The sequence below is a fragment of the Coregonus lavaretus genome, assembly GCF_964263955.1.
Source record: "Coregonus lavaretus genome assembly, contig: SUPER_35_unloc_2, whole genome shotgun sequence".
Classification (NCBI taxonomy): Eukaryota; Metazoa; Chordata; class Actinopteri; order Salmoniformes; family Salmonidae; genus Coregonus; species Coregonus lavaretus.
The window spans coordinates 1,095,391-1,116,921 of record NW_028167180.1 but is presented as its reverse complement, the minus strand read 5'-3'; the positions used below and the strand labels follow the sequence as shown (position 1 = coordinate 1,116,921).

At 43.9% G+C, this 21,531-nt stretch overlaps 2 protein-coding genes across 2 annotated transcripts; both read left to right on the top strand.

The window, feature by feature from the left end:
* adisspa (adipose secreted signaling protein a) lies at positions 1–6,405 on the top strand (the record flags this gene model as incomplete). Its single annotated transcript, XM_084188750.1, has 6 exons — positions 1–11; positions 928–977; positions 1,440–1,576; positions 1,906–2,059; positions 5,665–5,790; positions 6,332–6,405. 6 exons carry the CDS (start codon positions 1–3, stop codon positions 6,403–6,405), a joined length of 552 nt encoding a protein of 183 aa, XP_084044876.1.
* Positions 6,406–11,861: 5,456 nt separating this feature from the next.
* On the top strand, positions 11,862–20,230 carry LOC311110133 (sterile alpha motif domain-containing protein 9-like; the record flags this gene model as incomplete). Its single annotated transcript, XM_084188697.1, has 5 exons — positions 11,862–12,121; positions 13,275–13,376; positions 14,122–14,193; positions 14,400–14,454; positions 14,668–20,230. 5 exons carry the CDS (start codon positions 11,862–11,864, stop codon positions 19,573–19,575), a joined length of 5,397 nt encoding a protein of 1,798 aa, XP_084044823.1. The 3' UTR covers positions 19,576–20,230.
* Positions 20,231–21,531: the final 1,301 nt, after the last annotated feature.

Here is a 21,531-nt window from a genome sequence, read left to right as displayed (position 1 = left end):
ATGGTAAAACTGTAAGAAATGACTCTTTCTTCGTCTAGTCCCACGGGCTAAGCTTTGGGGGCTGAGATAAGCTTCTTTAGTGAGCACGTCAGTGAGTCGTTTAGTCGTGCCTTCGTCTGCAACACTGGACTGGACTCACAGCTGGGCGCTTCTAATGATATGGATAAAGCCGCAGTAGGATTAAATTAAAGGTCAAAGATTATTGTAGACGTGCGTCAGAGATGGCACCCTATTCCCCCATGGGCTCTTGTTAAAAGAAGTGCACTAGGCTGCCATTCGGGACACAGACTAGGGCTCTATCCAGCGGATTGATAGCCTACAGTACCAGAGTACGTTTGGGCAGAAGTTGCCACCTGGCACAGATCTAAAGAAAATAATCCACTTTACCATTATGACTTTGCCAGTAACACTTTAGTTTATTAGACTTTTACGTAAAGATATCATAGAATTATTCCCAAACACCTGCGACAAGCAACCTCAGATGTGTGAGTGCTTTTCCTATTCACAGGTCTATGATCAGCCATACCCAAATCATGACCGTAATTAGAAGGGAAAGTGTAAAACTGACCTTAGATTAGTTTCTAGGCTTAGGGGCAAGTTTGTCCTGCTTCTAGTTCTAAGAGGGGGCTGAGTCTGAGGGAACTTTTTGGCAGAAAAAGGCCGAAGCCAGAAGAAACTGTTGTTGAGGAGCTGTCACCGTTACAAAGACATCAGTGTGTGGTGTCTTTGTGAAATTGCTACTCGGTCGAGTAGACACAGATATTAGTCTCTCTTTCTCTCCCTTTCTCATTCCCCATCTCGCTCCCCCTTTTTCTCTGTCCATCTCTCTTGTTCTCCCTCTCTCTCCGTCTCTATCTCCTTACATCGTTCCTTGTCATGTTCTCTGCAGGAGGATAATGATGACATCACATAATCAGACTGACACAGTGTGATCCATCATTCCTGGCCTGACGTTGACATGGCAACAGGCAGGAAGGGTGAGTCCTTGACTTCTATGTGTGTTTGTGTGTGTGTCTGTTTCTGTCCGTCCATCCCTCTGTCTGTGTGAGTGCAACTGATATTGCCCGGATTTTAATTCATTAATCTGCCAGTCATTGTCTCTAAGTGCATGGATTTTCAATTCCATTCCCACTGTTTGTAAAGCCCCTAATGCAATGTCAGACCTAAATTGTACTGATGGGCCAAAACTCTCTCTCTCTCTCTCTCTCTCTCTCTCTCTCTCTCTCTCTCTCTCTCTCTCTCTCTCTCTCTCTCTCTCTCTCTCTCTCTCTCTCTCTCTCTCTCTCTCTCTTTCTCTGTCTCTCTCTCATAAAAGCGCAATAAAAACTTGCAGTCATATACAGCTGCTTAGCCATGCATGAGTTGTGTGTGCGTGCGTACATGCCCATGTGTGTATTTCTGTCCCTGACCGAGTCACGCTCTGACTGCCTCTTCCCCAGGGTCGACCTCGAAGGGAGGAAGCGTGCGTTTCCCTGACGACGAGGATGCCATGGGCTCCCCTGTTCACCGTGAGGACAAAGCCAAGGACTCTGCCATCCCTGCTCTCCCAGAGCCTGATGGGAACTTCCTGGTTAAGGTGGGCAGGGTTTGGAATACCAGTTCAGTAGGCAAACATTATTGAACGTTGCAGATAGAAATGTTATGAATAGAGCTGAAATGATGCATTATTCTACAAGTCAGAGAGAAATGTTTGTTCTTTATAACATATTTCTACAACGTTATGCCCTGCTGAACGCACCCCTGATGGGTACCTACATAAGAACTACATAACACATTTCATAAGAAGTGCGTGAGTATTTAATAAATGTTTTTGACATTTATACTGTGTGTGTCTCTCTCTCTCTCTCTCTCTCTCTCTCTCTCTCTATCTCTCTCTCTCTCTCTCTCTTTCTTCCCCCCCTCCAGGTAGGGTTCCTGAGGAGTCTGCACCGTTATGAGATCGTCTTCACCCTCCCAGAGGTCCCTGTTCTGGGGAAAGACGTGTGCTCCCTCCCCTCCTCCTCATCACCGACGCCCAGACCCCTCCTCAAAGTCAACCGTGTCACACCCACACCAGAGGGTACGTGGGAGACCAGGGCCGTATTCATTACGGCATGCCAAATAAGTTTTTAAAAACCGTTTTGCAATGGAAAATGAAAATTACGTTTTTCTTATTGGACAAGCCCAGGTAGTCCCTTCCTGTTTCAGTCAGTTTTTATGCTGTTCGAAGCCTAATGAATCCGACCCAGGATTGAAACTGAGATGATTGCTTCTGTGTCGGATATACAGGATCTAAATTGTCCAAATGGATACGAATGGATATAAATTGGGATGGGGTGCGGTGTAGACCTGAAAGTGGCAGGAACCCACTAACAAGGCATATCTAATCTCCCTTGTCTCTGCCAACAAACATATTAGCACCATAACAAGACACTGTTTCTGTCATTACTGTAACATACAATTACAGTAACCGGTCTGTTATCAAACCTGTGAAACTTGAAACATTGAATGTTTGTCTGGATCACTGGCAACAGACAGTCATTACCAGAGGAATATAACCACCACCATCAGACAGTCATTAGCAGAGGGGAACAAAGACTAAAGAGATCAATATATCAGCTCCCATTTCAGCCCTGAATCTATTCAGAGAGAGGAGACCAGAAGAAGAGACACGTGCTTCCCTGGCTTCGTCCCAAATGTCCCCCTGGCACCCTATACAGTGCATTGCTATTGACCAGGGCCCACATGGCGGGCCCATAGAGCTCTCCTCAAAGGTAGTGCACAATGTAGGGAATAGGGTGCAATTTAAATTTCATTTACAAAGGGAGGAGCTCACCTCTGGGCTTTCAGAGTAGCTTCCTGTAAGAAAACCCTCGGTTGTGTCCCGAATAGCAGCCTATTCTATTAACTAGAAACATTATTTCCCATAGTCCCTGGTCAAATTAGTGTACTATAAAGGGAATATGGTGCCATTTGGGGCACAGCCCTGGTTTTACAGTATGGGGGGAAGCTACAGTGCCTTGCAAAAGTATTCATCCCCCTTGGTGTTTTTTCCCCTATTTTGTTGCATTACAACCTATAATTTAAATTGATTTTTATTGGGATTTCATGTAATGGACATACAGAAAATAGTCCAAATTGGTGAAGTGAAATGAAAAAAAGAACTTGTTTCAAAAAATTCTAAAACAATAAAGAACGGAAAAGTGGTGCGTGCATACAGTGGGGAAAAAAAGTATTTAGTCAGCCACCAATTGAGCAAGTTACTTATTTTCCACCATAATTTGCAAATAAATTCATAAAAAATCCTACAATGTGATCTTCTGGATTTTTTTTTCTCAATTTGTCTATCATGGTGTACTTGTACCTATGATGAAAATTACAGGCCTCTCTCATCTTTTTAAGTAGGAGAACTTGCACAATTGGTGGCTGACTAAATACTTTTTCCCCCCACTGTATGTATTCACCCCCTTTGCTATGAAGCCCCTAAATAAGATCTGGTGCAACCAATTACTTTCAGAAGTCACATAATTAGTTACATAAAGTCCACCTGTGTGTAATCTCAGTGTCACATGATCTCAGTATATATACACCTGTTCTGAAAGGCCCCAGAGTCTGCAACACCACTAAGCAAGGGGCACCACCAAGCAAGTGGCACCATGAAAACCAAGGAGCTCTCCAAACAGGTCAGGGACAAAGTTGTGGAGAAGTTCATATCAGGTTTGGGTTATAAAAAAATAAAAAAAATATCTGAAACTTTGAACATCCCACGGAGCACCATTAAATCCATTATTAAATGTTTTTAAGAATATGGCACCAACAAACCTGCCAAGAGAGGGCCACCCACCAAAACCCACGGACCAGGCAAGGAGGGCATTAATCAGAGAGGCAACAAAGAGACCAAAGATAACCCTGAAGGAGCTGCAAAGCTCCACAGCGGTGATTGGAGTATCTGTCCATAGGACCACTTTAAGCCGTACAGTCCACTGTGCTGGGCTTTACAGAAGAGTGGCCAGAAAAAAGCCATTGCTTAAAGAAAAAATAAGCAAACATGTTTGGTGTTCGCCAAAAGGCATGTGGGAGACTCCCCAAACATATGGAAGAAGGTACTCTGGTCAGATGAGACTAAAACTGAGCTTTTTGGCCATCAAGGTAAACCCGATGTCTGGCGCAAACCCAACACCTCTCATCACCCCGAAAACACCATCCCCACAGTGAAGCATGGTGGTGGCAGCATCATGTTGTGGGGATGTTTTTCATCGGCAGGGACTGGGAAACTGGTCAGAATTGAAGGAATGATGGATGACGCTAAATATAGGGAAATTCTTGAGGGAAACCTGTTTCAGTCTTCCAGAGATTTGAGACTGGGACGGAGGTTCACCTTCCAGCAGGACAATGACCCTAAGCATACTGCTAAAGCAACACTCAAATGGTTTAAGGGGAAACATTTAAATGTCATGTATTGGCCTAGTTAAAGCCCAGACCTCAATCCAATTGAGAATCTGTGGGATGACTTAAAGATTGCTCTACACCAGCGTAACCCATCCAACTTGAAGGAGCTGGAGCAGTTTTGCCTTGAAGAATGGGCAAAAATCCCTGTGGCTAGATGTGCCAAGCTTATAGAGAGACTTGCAAGTGTAATTGCTGCAAAAGGTGTCTCTACAAAGTGTTGACTTTGGGGGGGGGGTGGGGGGGGGGGGGGTAATAGTTATGCACGCTCAAGTTTTCCGTTTTTTTGTCTTATTTCTTGTTTGTTTCACAAGAAAAAATATTTTGCATCTTCAAAGTGGTAGGCATGTTGTGTAAATCAAATGACACAAACCGCCCAAAAATCCATTTTAATTCCAGGTTGTAAGGCAACAAAATTGGAAAAATGCCAAGGGGGATGAATACTTTCGCAAGCCACTGTATGGCCAATTACATTGAGGTAAATGCTGGTTAAAAATACCATTAGATATTGACCCTACGCTGACACTTGTTATTTTCAATAGACTACTGTCTCTCAGTCTTACGTTACAGCTGTCTGTCTGACTCCTTTTTGTCTCTGTCTTTATGTCACTCTTTCCGCGTCCATTGTTGTCCTTTTATTATTGACGTCTCCATCTTTCTTTCTTTCTTTCTTTCTTTCTTTCTTTCTTTCTTTCTTTCTTTCTTTCTTTCTTTCTTTCTTTCTTTCTTTCTTTCTTTCTTTCTTTCTTTCTTTCTCTCCCTTTCTTTTTCTACCTCTGTCTGTCTCCCTCCCTCCCTCCCTCTCTCATCCCTTCTCTCTCATCCCTTCTCTCTCTCTCCATCCCTTCTCTCTACCACTCTCTCTCTCTCTCTCTACCCCTCTCCATCCCTTCTCTCTCTCTCCATCCCTTCTCTCTCCATCCCTTCTCTCTCTCTCTCTATCCCTTCTCTCTCTCTCTCTCCATCCCTTCTCTCCCTCTCTCTCCATCCCTTCTCTCGCTCTCTCTCTCTCTCGCTCTCTCTCTCCATCCCATCTCTCTCTCTCTCTCTCTCTCTCTCTCTCTCTCTCTCTCTCTCTCTCTCTCTCTCTCTCTCTCTCTCTCTCTCTCTCTCTCTCTCTCTCTCTCTCTCTCTCTCTCTCTCTCTCTCTCTCTCTCTCTCTCTCTCTCTCTCTCTCAGTCCATCTGCCATCTCCTGCTATCCCACTCCCTCCCTTCCTACCTCTCTCACTCTCTCCAGGTGGGGTGAAGGTGACGTGTGAGTACACCACCCACCAGGAGGGGGTGTTGCAGGAGGAGCTGACGCTGGTCAGCCGGGGGAAGAGGGACCAACGTCTGCAGGTCAGACTACAGGCCCGGGTCATGGGTGAGTTACTCCTGTGTCCCTGATCATGCACATGTATGGACATAGACATACACACACAAACACAAACACACACGCGAACACACACAGTGACACACACTGATAATCTGGGCAGTAACCCTGTGTTAATAGGGGAAATATCTGGTTAGTTACTACTTACTTATGGTATTTATAGTAAGGCATACTGCTGAGTTAAATGCTATTATGCAACAAATGTACTATGGCCTGTCAGTGTTAAAGGGTGGACAGCACCCTCTGGTGGACTCAGAGCTCTCTACAACTTCCTCTACATCACACACTCAATATGATCCTTTGACTCAGCAAAATAACAGTGACTCTTCCGCTCTCTTTCTCAATACCCATCCCTCCCTCTTTCTCACTCTGTCTCCCTATCTCTTCCCCACCAACCCGATCTACCCCACCCTCTCCCTCCTTCCCTCATACTCCTCCCTCCCCACTCTCTCTCTCCCTCCCTCCCCTTCTCTCTCTCTCCCTCCCTCCCCCCTCTCTCTCTCCCTCCCTCCCCTTCTCCCTCTCTCTATAGATCGCCACCATGGTACTCCCATGCTGCTGGAGGGGGTGCGGTGTCTGGGGGCGGAGAAAGAAAAAAGGAAATGAGCCGTCCGTCCCTTTATATCTTCCCCTCCTGTAGAGACCAGCCATCGTCCATCCCTTTATATCTTTCCTTCCTGTAGAGTCCAGCCATCGTCCGTCCCTTTTTATCTTACCCTCCTGTAGAGACCAGCCATCATCCGTCCCTTTATATCTACCCTCCTGTAGAGACCAACCATCGTCTGTCCCTTTATATCCTCTCCTCCTGTAGAGACCAACCATCGTCTGTCCCTTTATATTTTCACCCTGTAGAGACCAGCCATTGTCCGTCCCTTTATATCTTACCCTCCTGTAGAGACCAGCCATCATCCGTCCCTTTATATCTACCCTCCTGTAGAGACCAACCATCGTCTGTCCCTTTATATCCTCTCCTCCTGTAGAGACCAACCATCGTCTGTCCCTTTATATCTTTCCCCCTGTAGAGACCAGCCATCGTCTGTCGCTTTATATCTTACCCTCCTGTAGAGACCAGCCATCGTCAGTCCCTTTATATCTTACCCTCCTGTAGAGACCAGCCATCGTCCATCTCTTTATATCTTCACCCTCCTGTAGAGACCAACCATCGTCTGTCCCTTTATATTTCCCTCCTGTAGAGACCAGCCATCGTCAGTCCCTTTATATCTTCACCCTCCTGTAGAGACCAGCCATCGTCCGTCCCTTTATATCCTCTCCTCCTGTAGAGACCAGCCATCGTCAGTCCCTTAATATCTTACCCTCCTGTAGAGACCAGCCATCGTCCGTCCCTTTATATCTTACCCTCCTGTAGAGACCAGCCATCATCCGTCCCTTTATATCTTACCCTCCTGTAGAGACCAGCCATCGTCCGTCCCGTTATATCTTTCCCCCTGTAGAGACCAGCCATCGTCCGTCTATTTATATCTACCCTCCTGTAGAGACCAGCCATCGTCCGTCCCTTTTTATCCTCTCCTCCTGTAGAGACCAGCCATCGTCCGTCCCTTTATATCTTACCCTCCTGTAGAGACCAGCCGTCGTCCGTCCCTTTTTATCCTCTCCTCCTGTAGAGACCAGCCATCATCCGTCTATTTATATCTACCCTCCTGTAGAGACCAGCCGTCGTCCGTCCCTTTAGATCAGGGTTCTTCAATTCCGGTTCTGGAGGGCCTAAACACTTCTGTTTTTTATTTCTACCTGGTAGTTAATTACACTCACCTGGTATCCCAGGACTGAATTAGCCCCCTCTGACCCCCCCCCCCCCCCCCCCCCCCCCTGCCCCCCCCCCCCCCACACACACACACACACACACATACAAACACACACAAACACAAATAAACACACACATATTTTTTGTGATTAGCCCTATAATGAAGACCAAGGTGTCCATGATTACTGGTCCATTATATAACCAGGCACTGCATCCACTATAGGTCCATTATATAACCAGGCACTACATCCACTACAGGTCCATTATATAACCACGCACTACATCCACTACAGGTCCATTATATAACCAGGCACTACATCCACTACAGGTCCATTATATAACCAGGCACTACATCCACTACAGGTCCATTATATAACCAGGCACTACATCCACTACAGGTCCATTATATAACCACGCACTACATCCACTACAGGTCCATTATATAACCAGGCACTACATCCACTACAGGTCCATTATATAACCAGGCACTGCATCCACTACATGTCCATTATATAACCAGGCACTACATCCACTACAGGTCCATTATATAACCAGGCACTACATCCACTACAGGTCCATTATATAACCAGGCACTACATCCACTACAGGTCCATTATATAACCAGGCACTACATCCACTACAGGTCCATTATATAACCAGGCACTACATCCACTACAGGTCCATTATACAACCAGGCACTGCAGCTCTTTGCTTCTCGTCCCTTCTGTCATTCTGCAAAAAGAGCCAAGCGTTAACCTGCCTTACATGATTAGAAATATGCTTTAACATTTTATTTATAAATGTTATTATAAACTGGGTGGTTTGAGCCCTGAATGCTGATTGGCTGACAGCCGTGGTATATCAGACCGTATACCACGAGTATGACAAAACATTTATTTCTACTGCTCTAATTATGTTGGTAACCAGTTTATAATAGCAATAAGGCACCTCGGAGGTTTGTGGTATATTGCCAATATACCACGGCTAAGGGCTGTATCCAGGCACTCCGCGTTACGTCGTGCATAAGAACAGCCCTTAGCCGTGGTAAATTAGCCATATACCACAAACCCCCAAGGTGCCTCATTGCTTTTAAACATAACCTGTCATTGCATTGTGATATTCACTGAGTGTACAAAACCTTAGGAACACCTTCCTAATATTGAGTTGCACCCCCCTTTGCCCTCAGAACAGCCTAAATTCATTGGGCCATGGACTCTACAACGTGTTAAAACTGTTTCACAGGGATGCTGGCCCATGTTGACTCCAATGCTTCCCACAGTTGTGTCAAGTTGGCTGGATGTCCTTTGGATGGTGGACCATTCTCGATACACACAGGAAACTGTTGAGCGTGAAAAACCCAGCAGCGTTGCAGTTCTTGACACACTCAAACCGGTGCGCCTGGCACCTACTACCATACCCCGTTCAAAGGCACTTAAATATTTTGTCTTGCCCATTCACCCTCTGAACGGCACAAATACACAATCCATGTCTCAATTGTCTCACGGCTTAAAAATCCTTCTTTAACCTGTCTCCTCCCCTTCATCTACACTGATTGAAGTGGATTTAACAGGTGACATCAATAAGGGATCATCAGCTTTCACCTGGTCAGTCTATGTCATGGAAAGAGCAGGTGTTCCTAATGTTTTGTCCACTCAGTGTACAGTATGTTTTCTGTGTGAGCGCCACCTTTCACCAACTATGTAAGAGTATGTGTTTTAGCCTACGTATCCTGCAAAACTGTCTCTGTACTGTACTAGATTCTCCTATACCTCTGTCAGTAAATAAAATATCCTGTCAACTGTTAACATGTAGATGTACACTATTGTTTTCCAGAGTCCTACAGTTCATTGTGTCCTACAGGATCCATATTATGTTCTTTGACTCATGATCAGGTATTATACATTGTGGTTGTTGAAGATTATGGGTGTTCAACACAGGAGGTTGGTTTCACCTTAATTGGGGAGAACAGGCTCGTGGTAATGACTGGAGCGGAATTCGTGGAATGGTATCAAATACATCAGACATGGTTTCCAGGTATTTGATGCCATTCCATTTGCTCCGTTCCGGCCATTTATTATGAGCTGCCCCTCAACAGCCTCCACTGGTGTTCAAGGATAGACGACAGCCACAAAGAGAATGTAATGAAGATGGCAGGTCAGGGCAGGAACACGGGCATTGAGCCAGCACAAAACTGGTCCACTGGCTCCCAGACTCTCTGCCTTCATAACAAATGCAAGACAGTGGAGCCTAGAGTTGAAGACGGGTAGAAAACACAAACAACCCCACAAAGAAGAACGCTCCCCAAACCAGTTTTTCATTCTTGTTTTATCAACAAGAGGTTTTTCATTCTACTTTCTACCGTATTTTAATCCAAGACACAAATATCTGAAATATATATCCAAAGCCACCTCCCACACACCCTAACTCCGCCCTTTGGTTTCCTTTTATATAGGTAGGTCTAAAGTCTGATCTGTTGTCAGCCGCCACACCTGTTCAGACGCAGGCTAAGGATCTACTAGCTGTGAGCTACTAAATAGACCATATTACTCATGTATTACTAACGTCAGGGGTTAAAGGATATATTCGGCACCTTCTAAGTGCGGCCCGGAATACGTGAAGAATTGGTGTTTCGTTGTCAAGAATACAGCGGGGAAAGGATTACTGATATATTTGTGGCTGCACAGGATCCAAGAGCACAGCTTTCAAACTGTGCAGATATGAGTTAAGAAAGTAAAGTTAGGACTCTTAACGGTAAGGTTATGTTTAAAGTCTTGGACATATTCTGTTATTATCTAAATAAATATATTGTAAACTGCTGTTATTAGCCTACTTATTACTAATGAATGTAGCCACATTACGTGTAGCTAGTTATAACAATAATCATACAGATTATTCTCATGCAATAACTGAGATTCTGAATGCATAAATCAGACATAATCCATGGGTGATAAAGTTTCAAGTATACTCAATAGCATACTGAAATCAAATCCCTCCAGAGAGAAAATCTTAGTTGACGTAGCAAGTCTACTGTACTTCCTTGGTATATTGTTTATCTCTGGAATGCAGAAAGACACGTTTTAATTCAGTCTCCATGTTTGTTGAAGGGATAGGCAATGAATAGGTTTGTTTGCTTCTCATAGTAATGTTTCGGAAGTAAGCCATAGTCAAATACCATAAAACTGTTCAAATCACAAGCAAGTTAATGTGAGAAGCTGATATCCCAGGTTAGTTTTACTGTCAAATGAAACATACTGCGTGTGCAACCACTGCTGAGTCATCGAGGAGAGGTGTCTGATCTGCTATCCCTGTTGCTGGACCATAGGAGAGAGTAACCAGATTACCTTTATCCACTTTGGCTATTGTTTCAACTGTAGCTTTCTACTGCATGGGAACTGTAAGGGTTGGTGTGAGGTGTGACCCAGGTGCAGTGCAGGATAGACAGTAGGCAGTAGGCAGAGATGGTGAAACAAGGATCTTTACTGGTGGTCCCAAAACCAGGATACAAAACAACGGACTATTCACGAAAACAAATGTCACATATGTCTCCAAAAAACAGGCTGACAGCAAACAATACGAAATACTAACTGACTGGAAAAACACAATGACACAGGGAGAACACTTCTCGAGTACCTGTAACTCCGTCACATGATCCGACACTGATACGTACTGCTTGACATCAAGGAACTAGCAGAGAAAACTGAGCAAGGGAACACAGGGAAGTGAGGGCATAAATACACAAGTGAATCAGATAGACACAGGTGACACCAATAGGCAGATAATTAGTCCCGACTATGAGTGAGGAGGTGCCTATGGTTGTCGGAGGATGACACCTAGTGTGTCGCTCCGGAACTGCGACCCACTCCTGTAACAGGGAACACAATATGATATACCTTTTCTACAAACAACATAACTACAATGTTTGGGAAACATAATACATTTTCAACAAGAGTATCCCAAGTGGCTTATTTGCAGAGGAATGGTATGGGAATCATATGGGAATGTGTGTTTAATAGACCTGTTTCGCTATGATTTGGATGTATATTGCTTCCTCTTGTTTCAATGATGCCCTTCAGCTGAGAGTTTCAGAAAGAGTATGAGGTTAGAGAGAGATGCAAGGTTTTGATACATGGCTAAATAACATTTTAGTCATTTAGCAGATGCTCTTATCCAGAGCAATTTACAGTTAGTGCATTCATCTTATTAAGACAGCTAGGTGAGACAATCACAGTGAAAGTAAATACATTTTTCCTCTCACCCCTCTTGCCTTTGTCAGGGACCTGAATGCTGGTGTCAAGACAGGATGAGTGACAACACTGCATTGCCTGAGGGTGCAGAGAGCGGGAAGAAAGAACATGTCCGCCAGTGGCTACATAGTAGTCCCACTGTCCCACAGGAGTATAATGAGGACGTTGCAGGGACAAGTCTTCTCTGCCCTGGTGAACAGGACATGGTGGCCCGGGAGGAGAGAGCAGAGTCACCTGGCTGCCTGTCAATGAAGAGTGATCACTCAATGGGTCAGCCAATCAACTTCCAACGAGGACGTGGCACAAGAGACAAAAGGTTTGGGCCTGTATTCACAGTCTCAGAGTAGGAGTGCTGGTCTAGGATCAGTTTCACCTTTTAGATCATAATTAATAATATTATAAAGGACAGAGGGGAACTGATCCTTGATCAGCACTCCTACTCTGAGACACTTCAGGCCTTTTAACACTGCAATGTTCTTAGCCCCGGGCTAAGACTGACCCTGGGCTAGCTTATCCTGTGTTCACACAAACATTTGTTAATCCTGGGCTGAAATATCCTAGGGACAGTGGGGAGAAGACGCTAGCCTGCCTGCATAGCAACCATTTTTGTTAGCCATAGCAACCAATGTTTTCGCACTGATTAAAATATTTCATTTTTTGTAACGTTGTTGTCCTCAGATGGAAGGATGAAATAGCATAAATGTACTTATTAAAATAGTGTGCATAACTCAACACAGGCAGCACAAGCATATGCAAATTAGGTGAAAATCCAGCTATTGTGATTGGACAGTGAAAAATGAGATGCGTTTTTCTTGAACCCCTGTTTGACACCGGCTATTTTGGCACCGTGTTTCTGGGGCTAAACCCAAAAAAGTTGGTGCTAACCCTGCTCCGGAGCAGGACCAGCTAGCCCTGGGCTAAGGATGGTGCTAACCCTGCTCCGGAGCAGGACCAGCTAGCCCTGGGCTAAGGATGGTGCTAACCCTGCTCCGGAGCAGGACCAGCTAGCCCTGGGCTAAGGATGGTGCTAACCCTGCTCCGGAGCAGGACCAGCTAGCCCTGGGCTAAGGATGGTGCTAACCCTGCTCCGGAGCAGGACCAGCTAGCCCTGGGCTAAGGATGGTGCTAACCCTGCTCCGGAGCAGGACCAGCTAGCCCTGGGCTAAGGATGGTGCTAACCCTGCTCCGGAGCAGGACCAGCTAGCCCTGGGCTAAGGATGGTGCTAACCCTGCTCCGGAGCAGGACCAGCTAGCCCTGGGCTAAAGATGGTGCTAGAATGTGCAAGTGTGAACATTCGCATAGCCCCAGGCTAAAATCTCCATAAGCCCAGGGATAAGGAGACTCTTAGACCCGGGCTAAGGTGCAATGAGAACAGGCCTTTTGAATATGGGTCCCGATTTCCAACTGACATTTTGCAGTCATTACAAGCTATGTTATGGGGTTAGGGCACTGACTGTATTTTTCACAGGGAGGGAGCAGAGTCACCTACACCCAGCTGTGTGTCAATGAGGAGTGACCGCTCAATGGATCCACCGATAAACTACAAGAGAGAGTTTATTCCCAATCCCAGGTAATTTATGATTTTCATAATGAGGACGTTGCAATGTGTCAGGCAATCGACTTCCACAAGGTCACGGCGCAAGAAACAAAAGGTCTGGGCCCGTTTTCACAGTAGGAATACTGACTAGCATCATTTACATTTTAGTCATTTAGCGGACGCTCTTATCCAGAGCGACTTACATTATCTTTTTATTTTTCATTCTGGCCCCCCGTGGGAATAGAACCCACAACCCTGGCGTTGCAAACGCCATGCTCTACATCCCTGCAGGCCATTCCCTCCCCTACCCTGGGCCAATTGTGCGCCGCCCCATGGGTCTCCCGGTTGTGGCTGGCTACGACAGAGCCTGGATTCGAACCAGGATCTCTAGTGGTACAGCTAGCACTGCGATGCAGTGCCTTAGACCACTGCGCCACTCGGGAGACATTTTGCATATTCTCTGATGACGGTAGACTGACCGAAAGCTCAGCCACAGTTAAATAAATGAATTTGCATCTGACTGGGAATGTGCAGAGACCTTTTCCTGTTTCTCCACTTTAGCATTTTGACTCCAGCACCTTCACTAAATCGGTTTGGGTGTGCGGAAGATTTGGCCTATTATCTACAAGATCATAATGAATGGACAGGTGGGGACCTGATCCTAGATCAGCACTCCTACTCTGAGAAGCTTTGAATGTGTGATTGCAAAATCTTGCAAGCGATTGTACATCATGAGGATAGGATTGATTAAAAACACATCTCCATGTATTTTTCACAGGGAGGGAGCAGACTCACCTACACCCAGCTATCTGTCAATGACGAGTGACCAGTCAATGGATCCATCTCTAAGGTAATTTATGATTTTTATTTGATCTAACAGTCGGTCATGTGGGAAATCATTACTATAAAAAATAAACAAAAAGAAAATACACAATACCATGCATGTACGTATAAAAACAACATTTGAGGTTATCCAAAACAGCTAATTTGTTTAATTTCAAATGAATGTGTTTCAACCTAATGTATTTCCACCTAATGTATTTCCATCTAATGTAGGATGAAGATTTCAGACATAACACAACTATCCATTGGTGGAGTGCATGCAACAATGGTATGTTGGCAAGATTTGAGCTGAAATTGTATGTATTCATTGTAAATGTATATTCAGTGGATTGTTGTTTGTTCTTAATAATAAACAAAAGGCATTGGTGATTTGGCAAATAACAAATATTAACTACATGTGCAGGTACAGTAACTGTTAATTGGTTTTCAAAAAAATACTACTGCATTTGTTGATGATCATTTTTATTTATTTGGTTCTCAGCCTACAGAACATCAAGGTATGAACAGAGCCAGCGACCTCAGAGAATTCCCACAGAGAATCGAAGACTGGACTAAGGAGCATGTGAAAGAGTGGCTAATTAGTAGCCTCAAACTCCCTGAGGTCGCAACAAAACTTTATGAACAGGATGTGTCAGGAGCTAGCCTGGTTTGCATTGAGAAACAGGACTTGACTTATTTAGGTGTTAAGTTTGGGCCTGCGATTCAAATCATAAAAAATGTAGAGCTACTGAGAAACTACTTGGAGAGTGTAGGGAGAAGCATGAGATCCCATGAGAGTGACTCCTTCAGAAGACAGGAAATATTTAGAGCCATACCAGAAGCTAGGATAGGGTCAAATGAGGAAACTACGGATTCTGACAGTGTGAAATCGGAGTCGGTGGCTCCAAGTCTAAGCTCTTCATGGACATCAGTGGAAGAACTGAGACGTTCAGATTCAGATGTTGCATCCCCCATTCAGCTGCCAATGGGAGGGTCGGAATCCATTCCAGCTTATGGAAATATGGAGGACAATCCGAGAAAAGGTGAGACTTCCATCTCATCATTTGAAACAGCTCTGAATCTGGAGAAGAGAATATGTCCCCCACGTCCCTTCGACAAAAACGACCCATCGTTCACATACATACAAAATGATACCCTCCCGCCTGAAGCCGGTCCAAGCAATCTCATTGACCCGGTACATGAGTACAAGATCCTGCCAAGCACAGAGGAAGCCAGTGAGAAAGATATTCTTGACAAGTTCAGCAAGGAAGTGTTTTGTTTTTCCGCAGCCTGCATGAACTCTCGCACCAATGGGACCATTCATTTTGGGGTGACAGGCGGGCCCGGACACATGCATGGACAGGTGATTGGGCAAAAACTGCCATCATTCAATATGTATACAGACAAGTTTGACTTTCGTCTCAAGGAACACTTTGGAGTAAACACAAACATCGCAAGAGCATGCATCAGGCCTCCAAAATTCTTTCAGGTTCAACATCTAGATGGCACGACTTCAGACAAGTGGGTGATAGAAGTTGATGTTGTCCCAAGTTATTCACAGACTCAAGAGAAGCTTTTCTATACCTCAATAATATCTGAACATAGTGGAGAAGAACACAAAACTGAATGTCTATTTCTTCGACAAGGCCCAAAGAGTATCAACGTTCTTGCAGACAATAATCCCAGAAGTCTTCAGGAGAAGATGAGTGGTTTGACAGAGGAAGTCAAATGTTGGTCATCAGCACGCAAGTCAAACGAGGAGAGCAACTGTCAGCAGCCCAACCAAAACCACCAAGGTCAGAGGCTAAAACAATTGATAACGCATGGGAGAGACACACTTGAAAACTCATTGCAAGTTATAGTTGTCACAAACAAGTGCCACCCCAGTCAACTTGAGCATTTGGGTTTTTTGAAAGAGATGAAGTTGTTTGCAGTGCTCGAGTTTGACCCAGAATCTGACATGAACGGGACATGCTGTTTCTACAGAACAGATCGCATAGCTAATCTTCACTACCCTCGAATGTACAATACCAATGACAGTGTCTCCACTGTTATCGGAAAGCTGAACTTGTTTAAACAGACAAGCTGGATCTTTTGTAATGGTAGAGCCAATGAGGACAGTGAAGCAGACAGACCTTTCACTACCAGTGATTGGCTGAAGAAACGTGCCGGAGAAATCAGCGATATGGTTTCATTTCTCTGCGATCCAGATGTCTTGACGAAAGACAGATTACTTGTGGTGTTCATGCTTCACTCAGGAGTCACTGACATCTCAAGCCCTATACTCGAGGCCTTTTGTGCGATCTATCGCACTCTTGAGGGTGAGGATAATATGCTCTGCATATGCAAAGATTCAAATGTGTTCAGTCAATGGAGAGACATGATAAACACTCGCTGCAAAGTGGATATCACCAGTAAATGTATCTACGAACTGAGTCTGAATGAAATTGACTGCACCATCAGGAAAATCAAAGAACCCCAGACACGGTCCTCTAGGAGATATCTGCCATCTTCTGGCTCCAGTTCGGTCCTCCTGACACAAAAAGACGAAGAGCTGATGACCGTACTTGATATCCTGAGTGAAAATGAATGTGAGAACACTGAAATTGAAACCAAGGACACTTTTGAGGAATTCAAGACCAACACGGAGGAGGACTTTTATAGAGGCGGACAGGTGACTTGGTGGAACTTCTACTTGTCCGAGAGGCCAGGTTGTCTGCCATTCATCAAACGTGACAAGTATGAGGATCTTCACAACCTGATCACACCTACAGAGGGGTACACATCGCCATGTGTAATAATCAACCTCTTCCATCATCCAGGTTGTGGTGGAACAACACTGGCCATGCACGTGTTGTGGAATTTGAGACGTAAATTCAGATGTGCCTTTCTGAAAAACACCATAGCACAGAACAGTGAGATCGCAGTCCAAGTCGCACACCTGCTGACCTGTGGCAAAGAGAAGCAGTCGAGTTTTACTCCTGTTCTACTCTTGGTGGACAACTGGGAGGACGTTGAAGACCTACAGAGATGCATACTAAGTGCAGCCAATGAGAAGAAGAAACCTGAGACTCTGATGGTGATCATACTGAACTGTGAGAGATCACAAATTCCTGCAGAGAGTTCCAGAAACAGCCGACTTGATAACGTGTTCATTGTCAACAAACTCTCCACCAAAGAGCAGAGCTTCTTTGAGGTGAAACTGAAAGAGCTCAAAGGTCACCATGAAAAACCTGAAACGTTCTACGCCTTCATGATCATGACAAACAATTTCAGTGAGAAGTACATCAAGAATCTGGTGTGCAACACCCTGAAAGACCTTGACACCTCCAGAAAAGAAGGACAGCTATTTTCACTCTTAGCGTTGCTAAATACGTATGTGAACGGCTCCTACATGTCCCTGTCCCTGTGTGAGGAGTTTGTGGGGATTAGGAATGCCCTGTGGGGAAAGGAGACACTTGAGGACAAAATGAACCCATACTCCACGCTTCTGATCCGCTTCAACATTGAAGAGCATGGCACTTATCAGGCAGTTAGGTTTCTACACCAAATGATTGCAAGTAATTGCCTCAAAGTCCTTACCGGAAAGCACAAGCTTCAACTGGGGGAAATAACAACCAATCTGTTGCACTGTGACTTGCTGTACAAATCTGGGATGGGTAAGGACATCCTGGTTCAAAACATCCAAAGTATGCTGATCACGCGGCAAAGAAAGGAACTTGGACATGACAAAGATACACTGTTCTCTCCATTGATTGAAGATATACAGACGGATGAGGGAATCAGCCAAATCAAAGAAGTTCTTGTAAGAGCAACAAAGAGATTTGACAAAAACGCAACTGTGCCACAAGCTTTGGCAAGGCATTTCTACCTGAAAGAGAAAGATTATACTTCTGCTCTGCAATGGGCCCAGGATGCACAGCAGAAAAAGTACAATTCTTACATTGCTGACACATTAGGGCAGGTGTACAAAAGCCACCTGAAATATGAAATTGAGCATGCTGAAGAGCTCACACCAGAAGTGTTAGACAAATGCCTCAAATTAGCATTTCAGGCCACCAAAGCATTCAGAGATTCACAGGAACTCGCGAAGAAGGATGAGCCAATGGATTCCCTTGATCTGCCCAACAGAAAGAGGCAACGAACTTACAACACATCTGGGTATGTTGGTGAAATGGAAGTTTCAATTATTATTTTTGATATCATTAAAGATATTCCTTTCTTCAACAAAAGTGACGCACACCAAAGAGACAAAATGCTGCAGTTCCTCAAAAACCACTTGCCAGTGAGTGATTTTCATGAAACAAGCAACAGTACAAATGTTCAATTCATTGCTGTTCTGGCAGACCATGAGAAATTCCTGGTCTCTTTGAAGCCACGGCTGAAGGAGATGTTCAGTTTTTTTGAGAACTACTTCACATACCTGAAGCCGAGGTCAATCGAGAAGGAGACAGCAGAGGACAGAAACAAACGAAAAGTATCAGAGCACTTCAAGAAGTACATGCAGATCTTCTGTTCCTCGGGAGAAGAGAGGGCCTCTGAAAGGGCCAGTAAACCAAAACTGAGTCTCCGTCAGGAGATTGAGGAGCAGCGAAACTATTTGGAGCAAAAGCGAGCAGATTCATTTGCTGGGCTTCTCCAGTGTCTGAATGAGAAGAATGGGTTACAAATGGAATTAATTCTGAAGAAATGGCAGTTCATTGTTCAACATTCTACACGAAAACTCATGGCTGACCGGATCAATTTCATCCTTGCAAACATTGTTCTTCACTGCATTAAGCCAAGCTCAACATTGCTGAAGAGGTACGAGGAGCTGGTCTCCCTTCTCAACGAGGCACTGCAAGAAGAGGGAACCCATTCAAACTGCACAGAGCTATACTACCTCTCAATGTTGCTGATGTGGCCAAGAAAGGACAACTTGCTTGAAAGCACAACAACATTCAAAAACATTGGCACGTACGTCACATCATCAAAAAAATCCTTCCATCGTCGCTTCTCCCACATGTTTCCGGCGAAGAGTTGCATCGCACATTTCTACCTCGGGAACTCAAGAGGACTGAGGAGAATAATTCACAAAGGCAGGCTTGATCAGTTCCTGTGTAAAGAGGGACCCAAAACCTCACACAAGAAGGCCTCATTCAAAGATAGACCCCCAAACCCACATCAACTGTGGCAAAGTGGAGCAATATGGAGGGACCCTGAGATACAAAACCTGTTACTACGGGTCAAAGGGAAAACTGAAAACGGTGACATTTATGTTTACTACGGGGGCAATCTGAAAATCTCAGTGCGTCCAGTATACCTTGGTGGAGTCCGGAGTGGATGCAGCACGGAGGAGGTCTCCTTTTACCTTGGATTCACCATGGAGGGACCCGTAGCCTATGACATAAAGTATGAAAATGACCCGTAAACAGCTTACCATTAGGTAGACTGAGTAAGGGACGCAAGCGTTCGCACTTAGGGAAAGGAAAGGTTTCCATTGAAGTTATATAGGTCTAGAGGGTTTGACTTGGGTGAATGTCTGTGAACCAGGACAGAATCACAGTAAGTAAGATACAAGTGTGCTCTTGTCACTGTGTGAGGAAACGCAACCTCAACCACCTGGGTATAATCAAAGCAGAGAGAACAGGTGTCGGGTGACATGCAGCAATGAATCATTCATGCTTTTAGAGGTGGAACAATGACAATCAATATTGCATAAGAAATGGATTGCACTCTCTCTAAGTCCCTCTAATTTTAACATTTGAAAATACAGTACTATACAGTAGCAGATCAATGAACAAGGATTGTAGGCCTATAAACCATGTGCAACTATTCAATGCTTAATGTTTTTTTTATGATTTTGCATTGTGTTTGTTGAAAGTATCAAATGATTATTATGTTACAAGGCATATCGACTTTCTGCAAGTTATCCTGTTATGTAGCTTCTTCAGTTGTTTGTCTAAATGCATTCAATTGTGCGGTTATATTAAATTATATGCTACAAGAAATTAAATTAAAAGAGACAAGAAATTAGGATAAAACCTATTGTCAATGTTGTTAATTTAATGGAATAAAGATGATTGCATACTATATATATATATATATATATATATATTTGAGAGTATTTTTTCTCTGAATGTTCTGTACAACGATTATGATTATATAAAATATCTTCACCTGCATTTCTTGCACCCTACTGAAAATATTTTAATATTTAAATTTGTGACACTTTTGACCCTGGTATTGTGCCAAATTAATATTATTAACCTACAGTAAAGCACTGTTTGATTATTTTGTTGTTGTGTTTAATTTACCAGAAAATGTTTCATGTGCCACTTTGGCTTTTCTATATCTTACCATTTGCCCATTTTCAGCTGGACAACTATACAAAATGGCCATCCCTGAAATGTGCTGGTCCTAATCATATTTTACAAATACAAACACAACAGGCAGATAGACTATCTTTAATGATTATATTAATTTGCTACAAAAAATAGCTTTTGATTCTACATAATATGTGGTTCTGTTATGTTTTACAGTAGTTGAAATAAAGTTTTTAAGAATAACTGGTCTGACAGCACCCTCTACTGGACCAACACAAAGATAACGACATTGTTAATCACACACTGACAGTGAGGGGCTGATTACACAATACCTAACTATTAACTAATTATTCTTATGATTATTTGTTTAAACAATAGGGTCCCTTAAAGACGTGTGTGAGGTGCTGATGGTGAGAAAGTACACTATTTTTCTCAGTCAACCTGTCCAATACAATAATGGTTGTTGCTAATAATACAGTAAATAAGAATATTCTGTTCAAAACAAGTAGACAACATGTACTGTCTGTTTGCTTGTGTCCTTACTGTATATGTCTGTTGTTCTATCGTTGTTCAACGTAATAAAACTCCAAAACCAATGTCCAGTAGGCGGTAGTATTCCCAAAACTATAGCTACACGGACCTTTATAGCCGCAAGACAGCAAGCAATATGAAGTCAGAAACATTTATTCTGAAGTTAAAGATAGATAGCTAAAAAAGTAGGTTTCTTACCTGATATCTAAACGAAGGCAAACCAACGCATCAAGGTTTGCTATTATGAAGGCATTTCTTTGTCAAACATAGTGAATAGTAAACGTTAGTCTTGGCTTGCTGCAATGGTAGCTTAAAAGCGGATACCATTCTTCTTCATTTTTCAAATTTTATGATTGTCTGAATTTGTGCTAATAAAATAAGGTCCTTAACTCGATCGCAAATGTTTTGACGCGTAAACTAGGGAAGGTATCACGTTCAAGTGATGGCAATTTCAGATTCAGTGTATCTGTCAGGATGGCCGAGCGGTCTAAGGCGCTGCGTTCAGGTCGCAGTCTCCCCTGGAGGCGTGG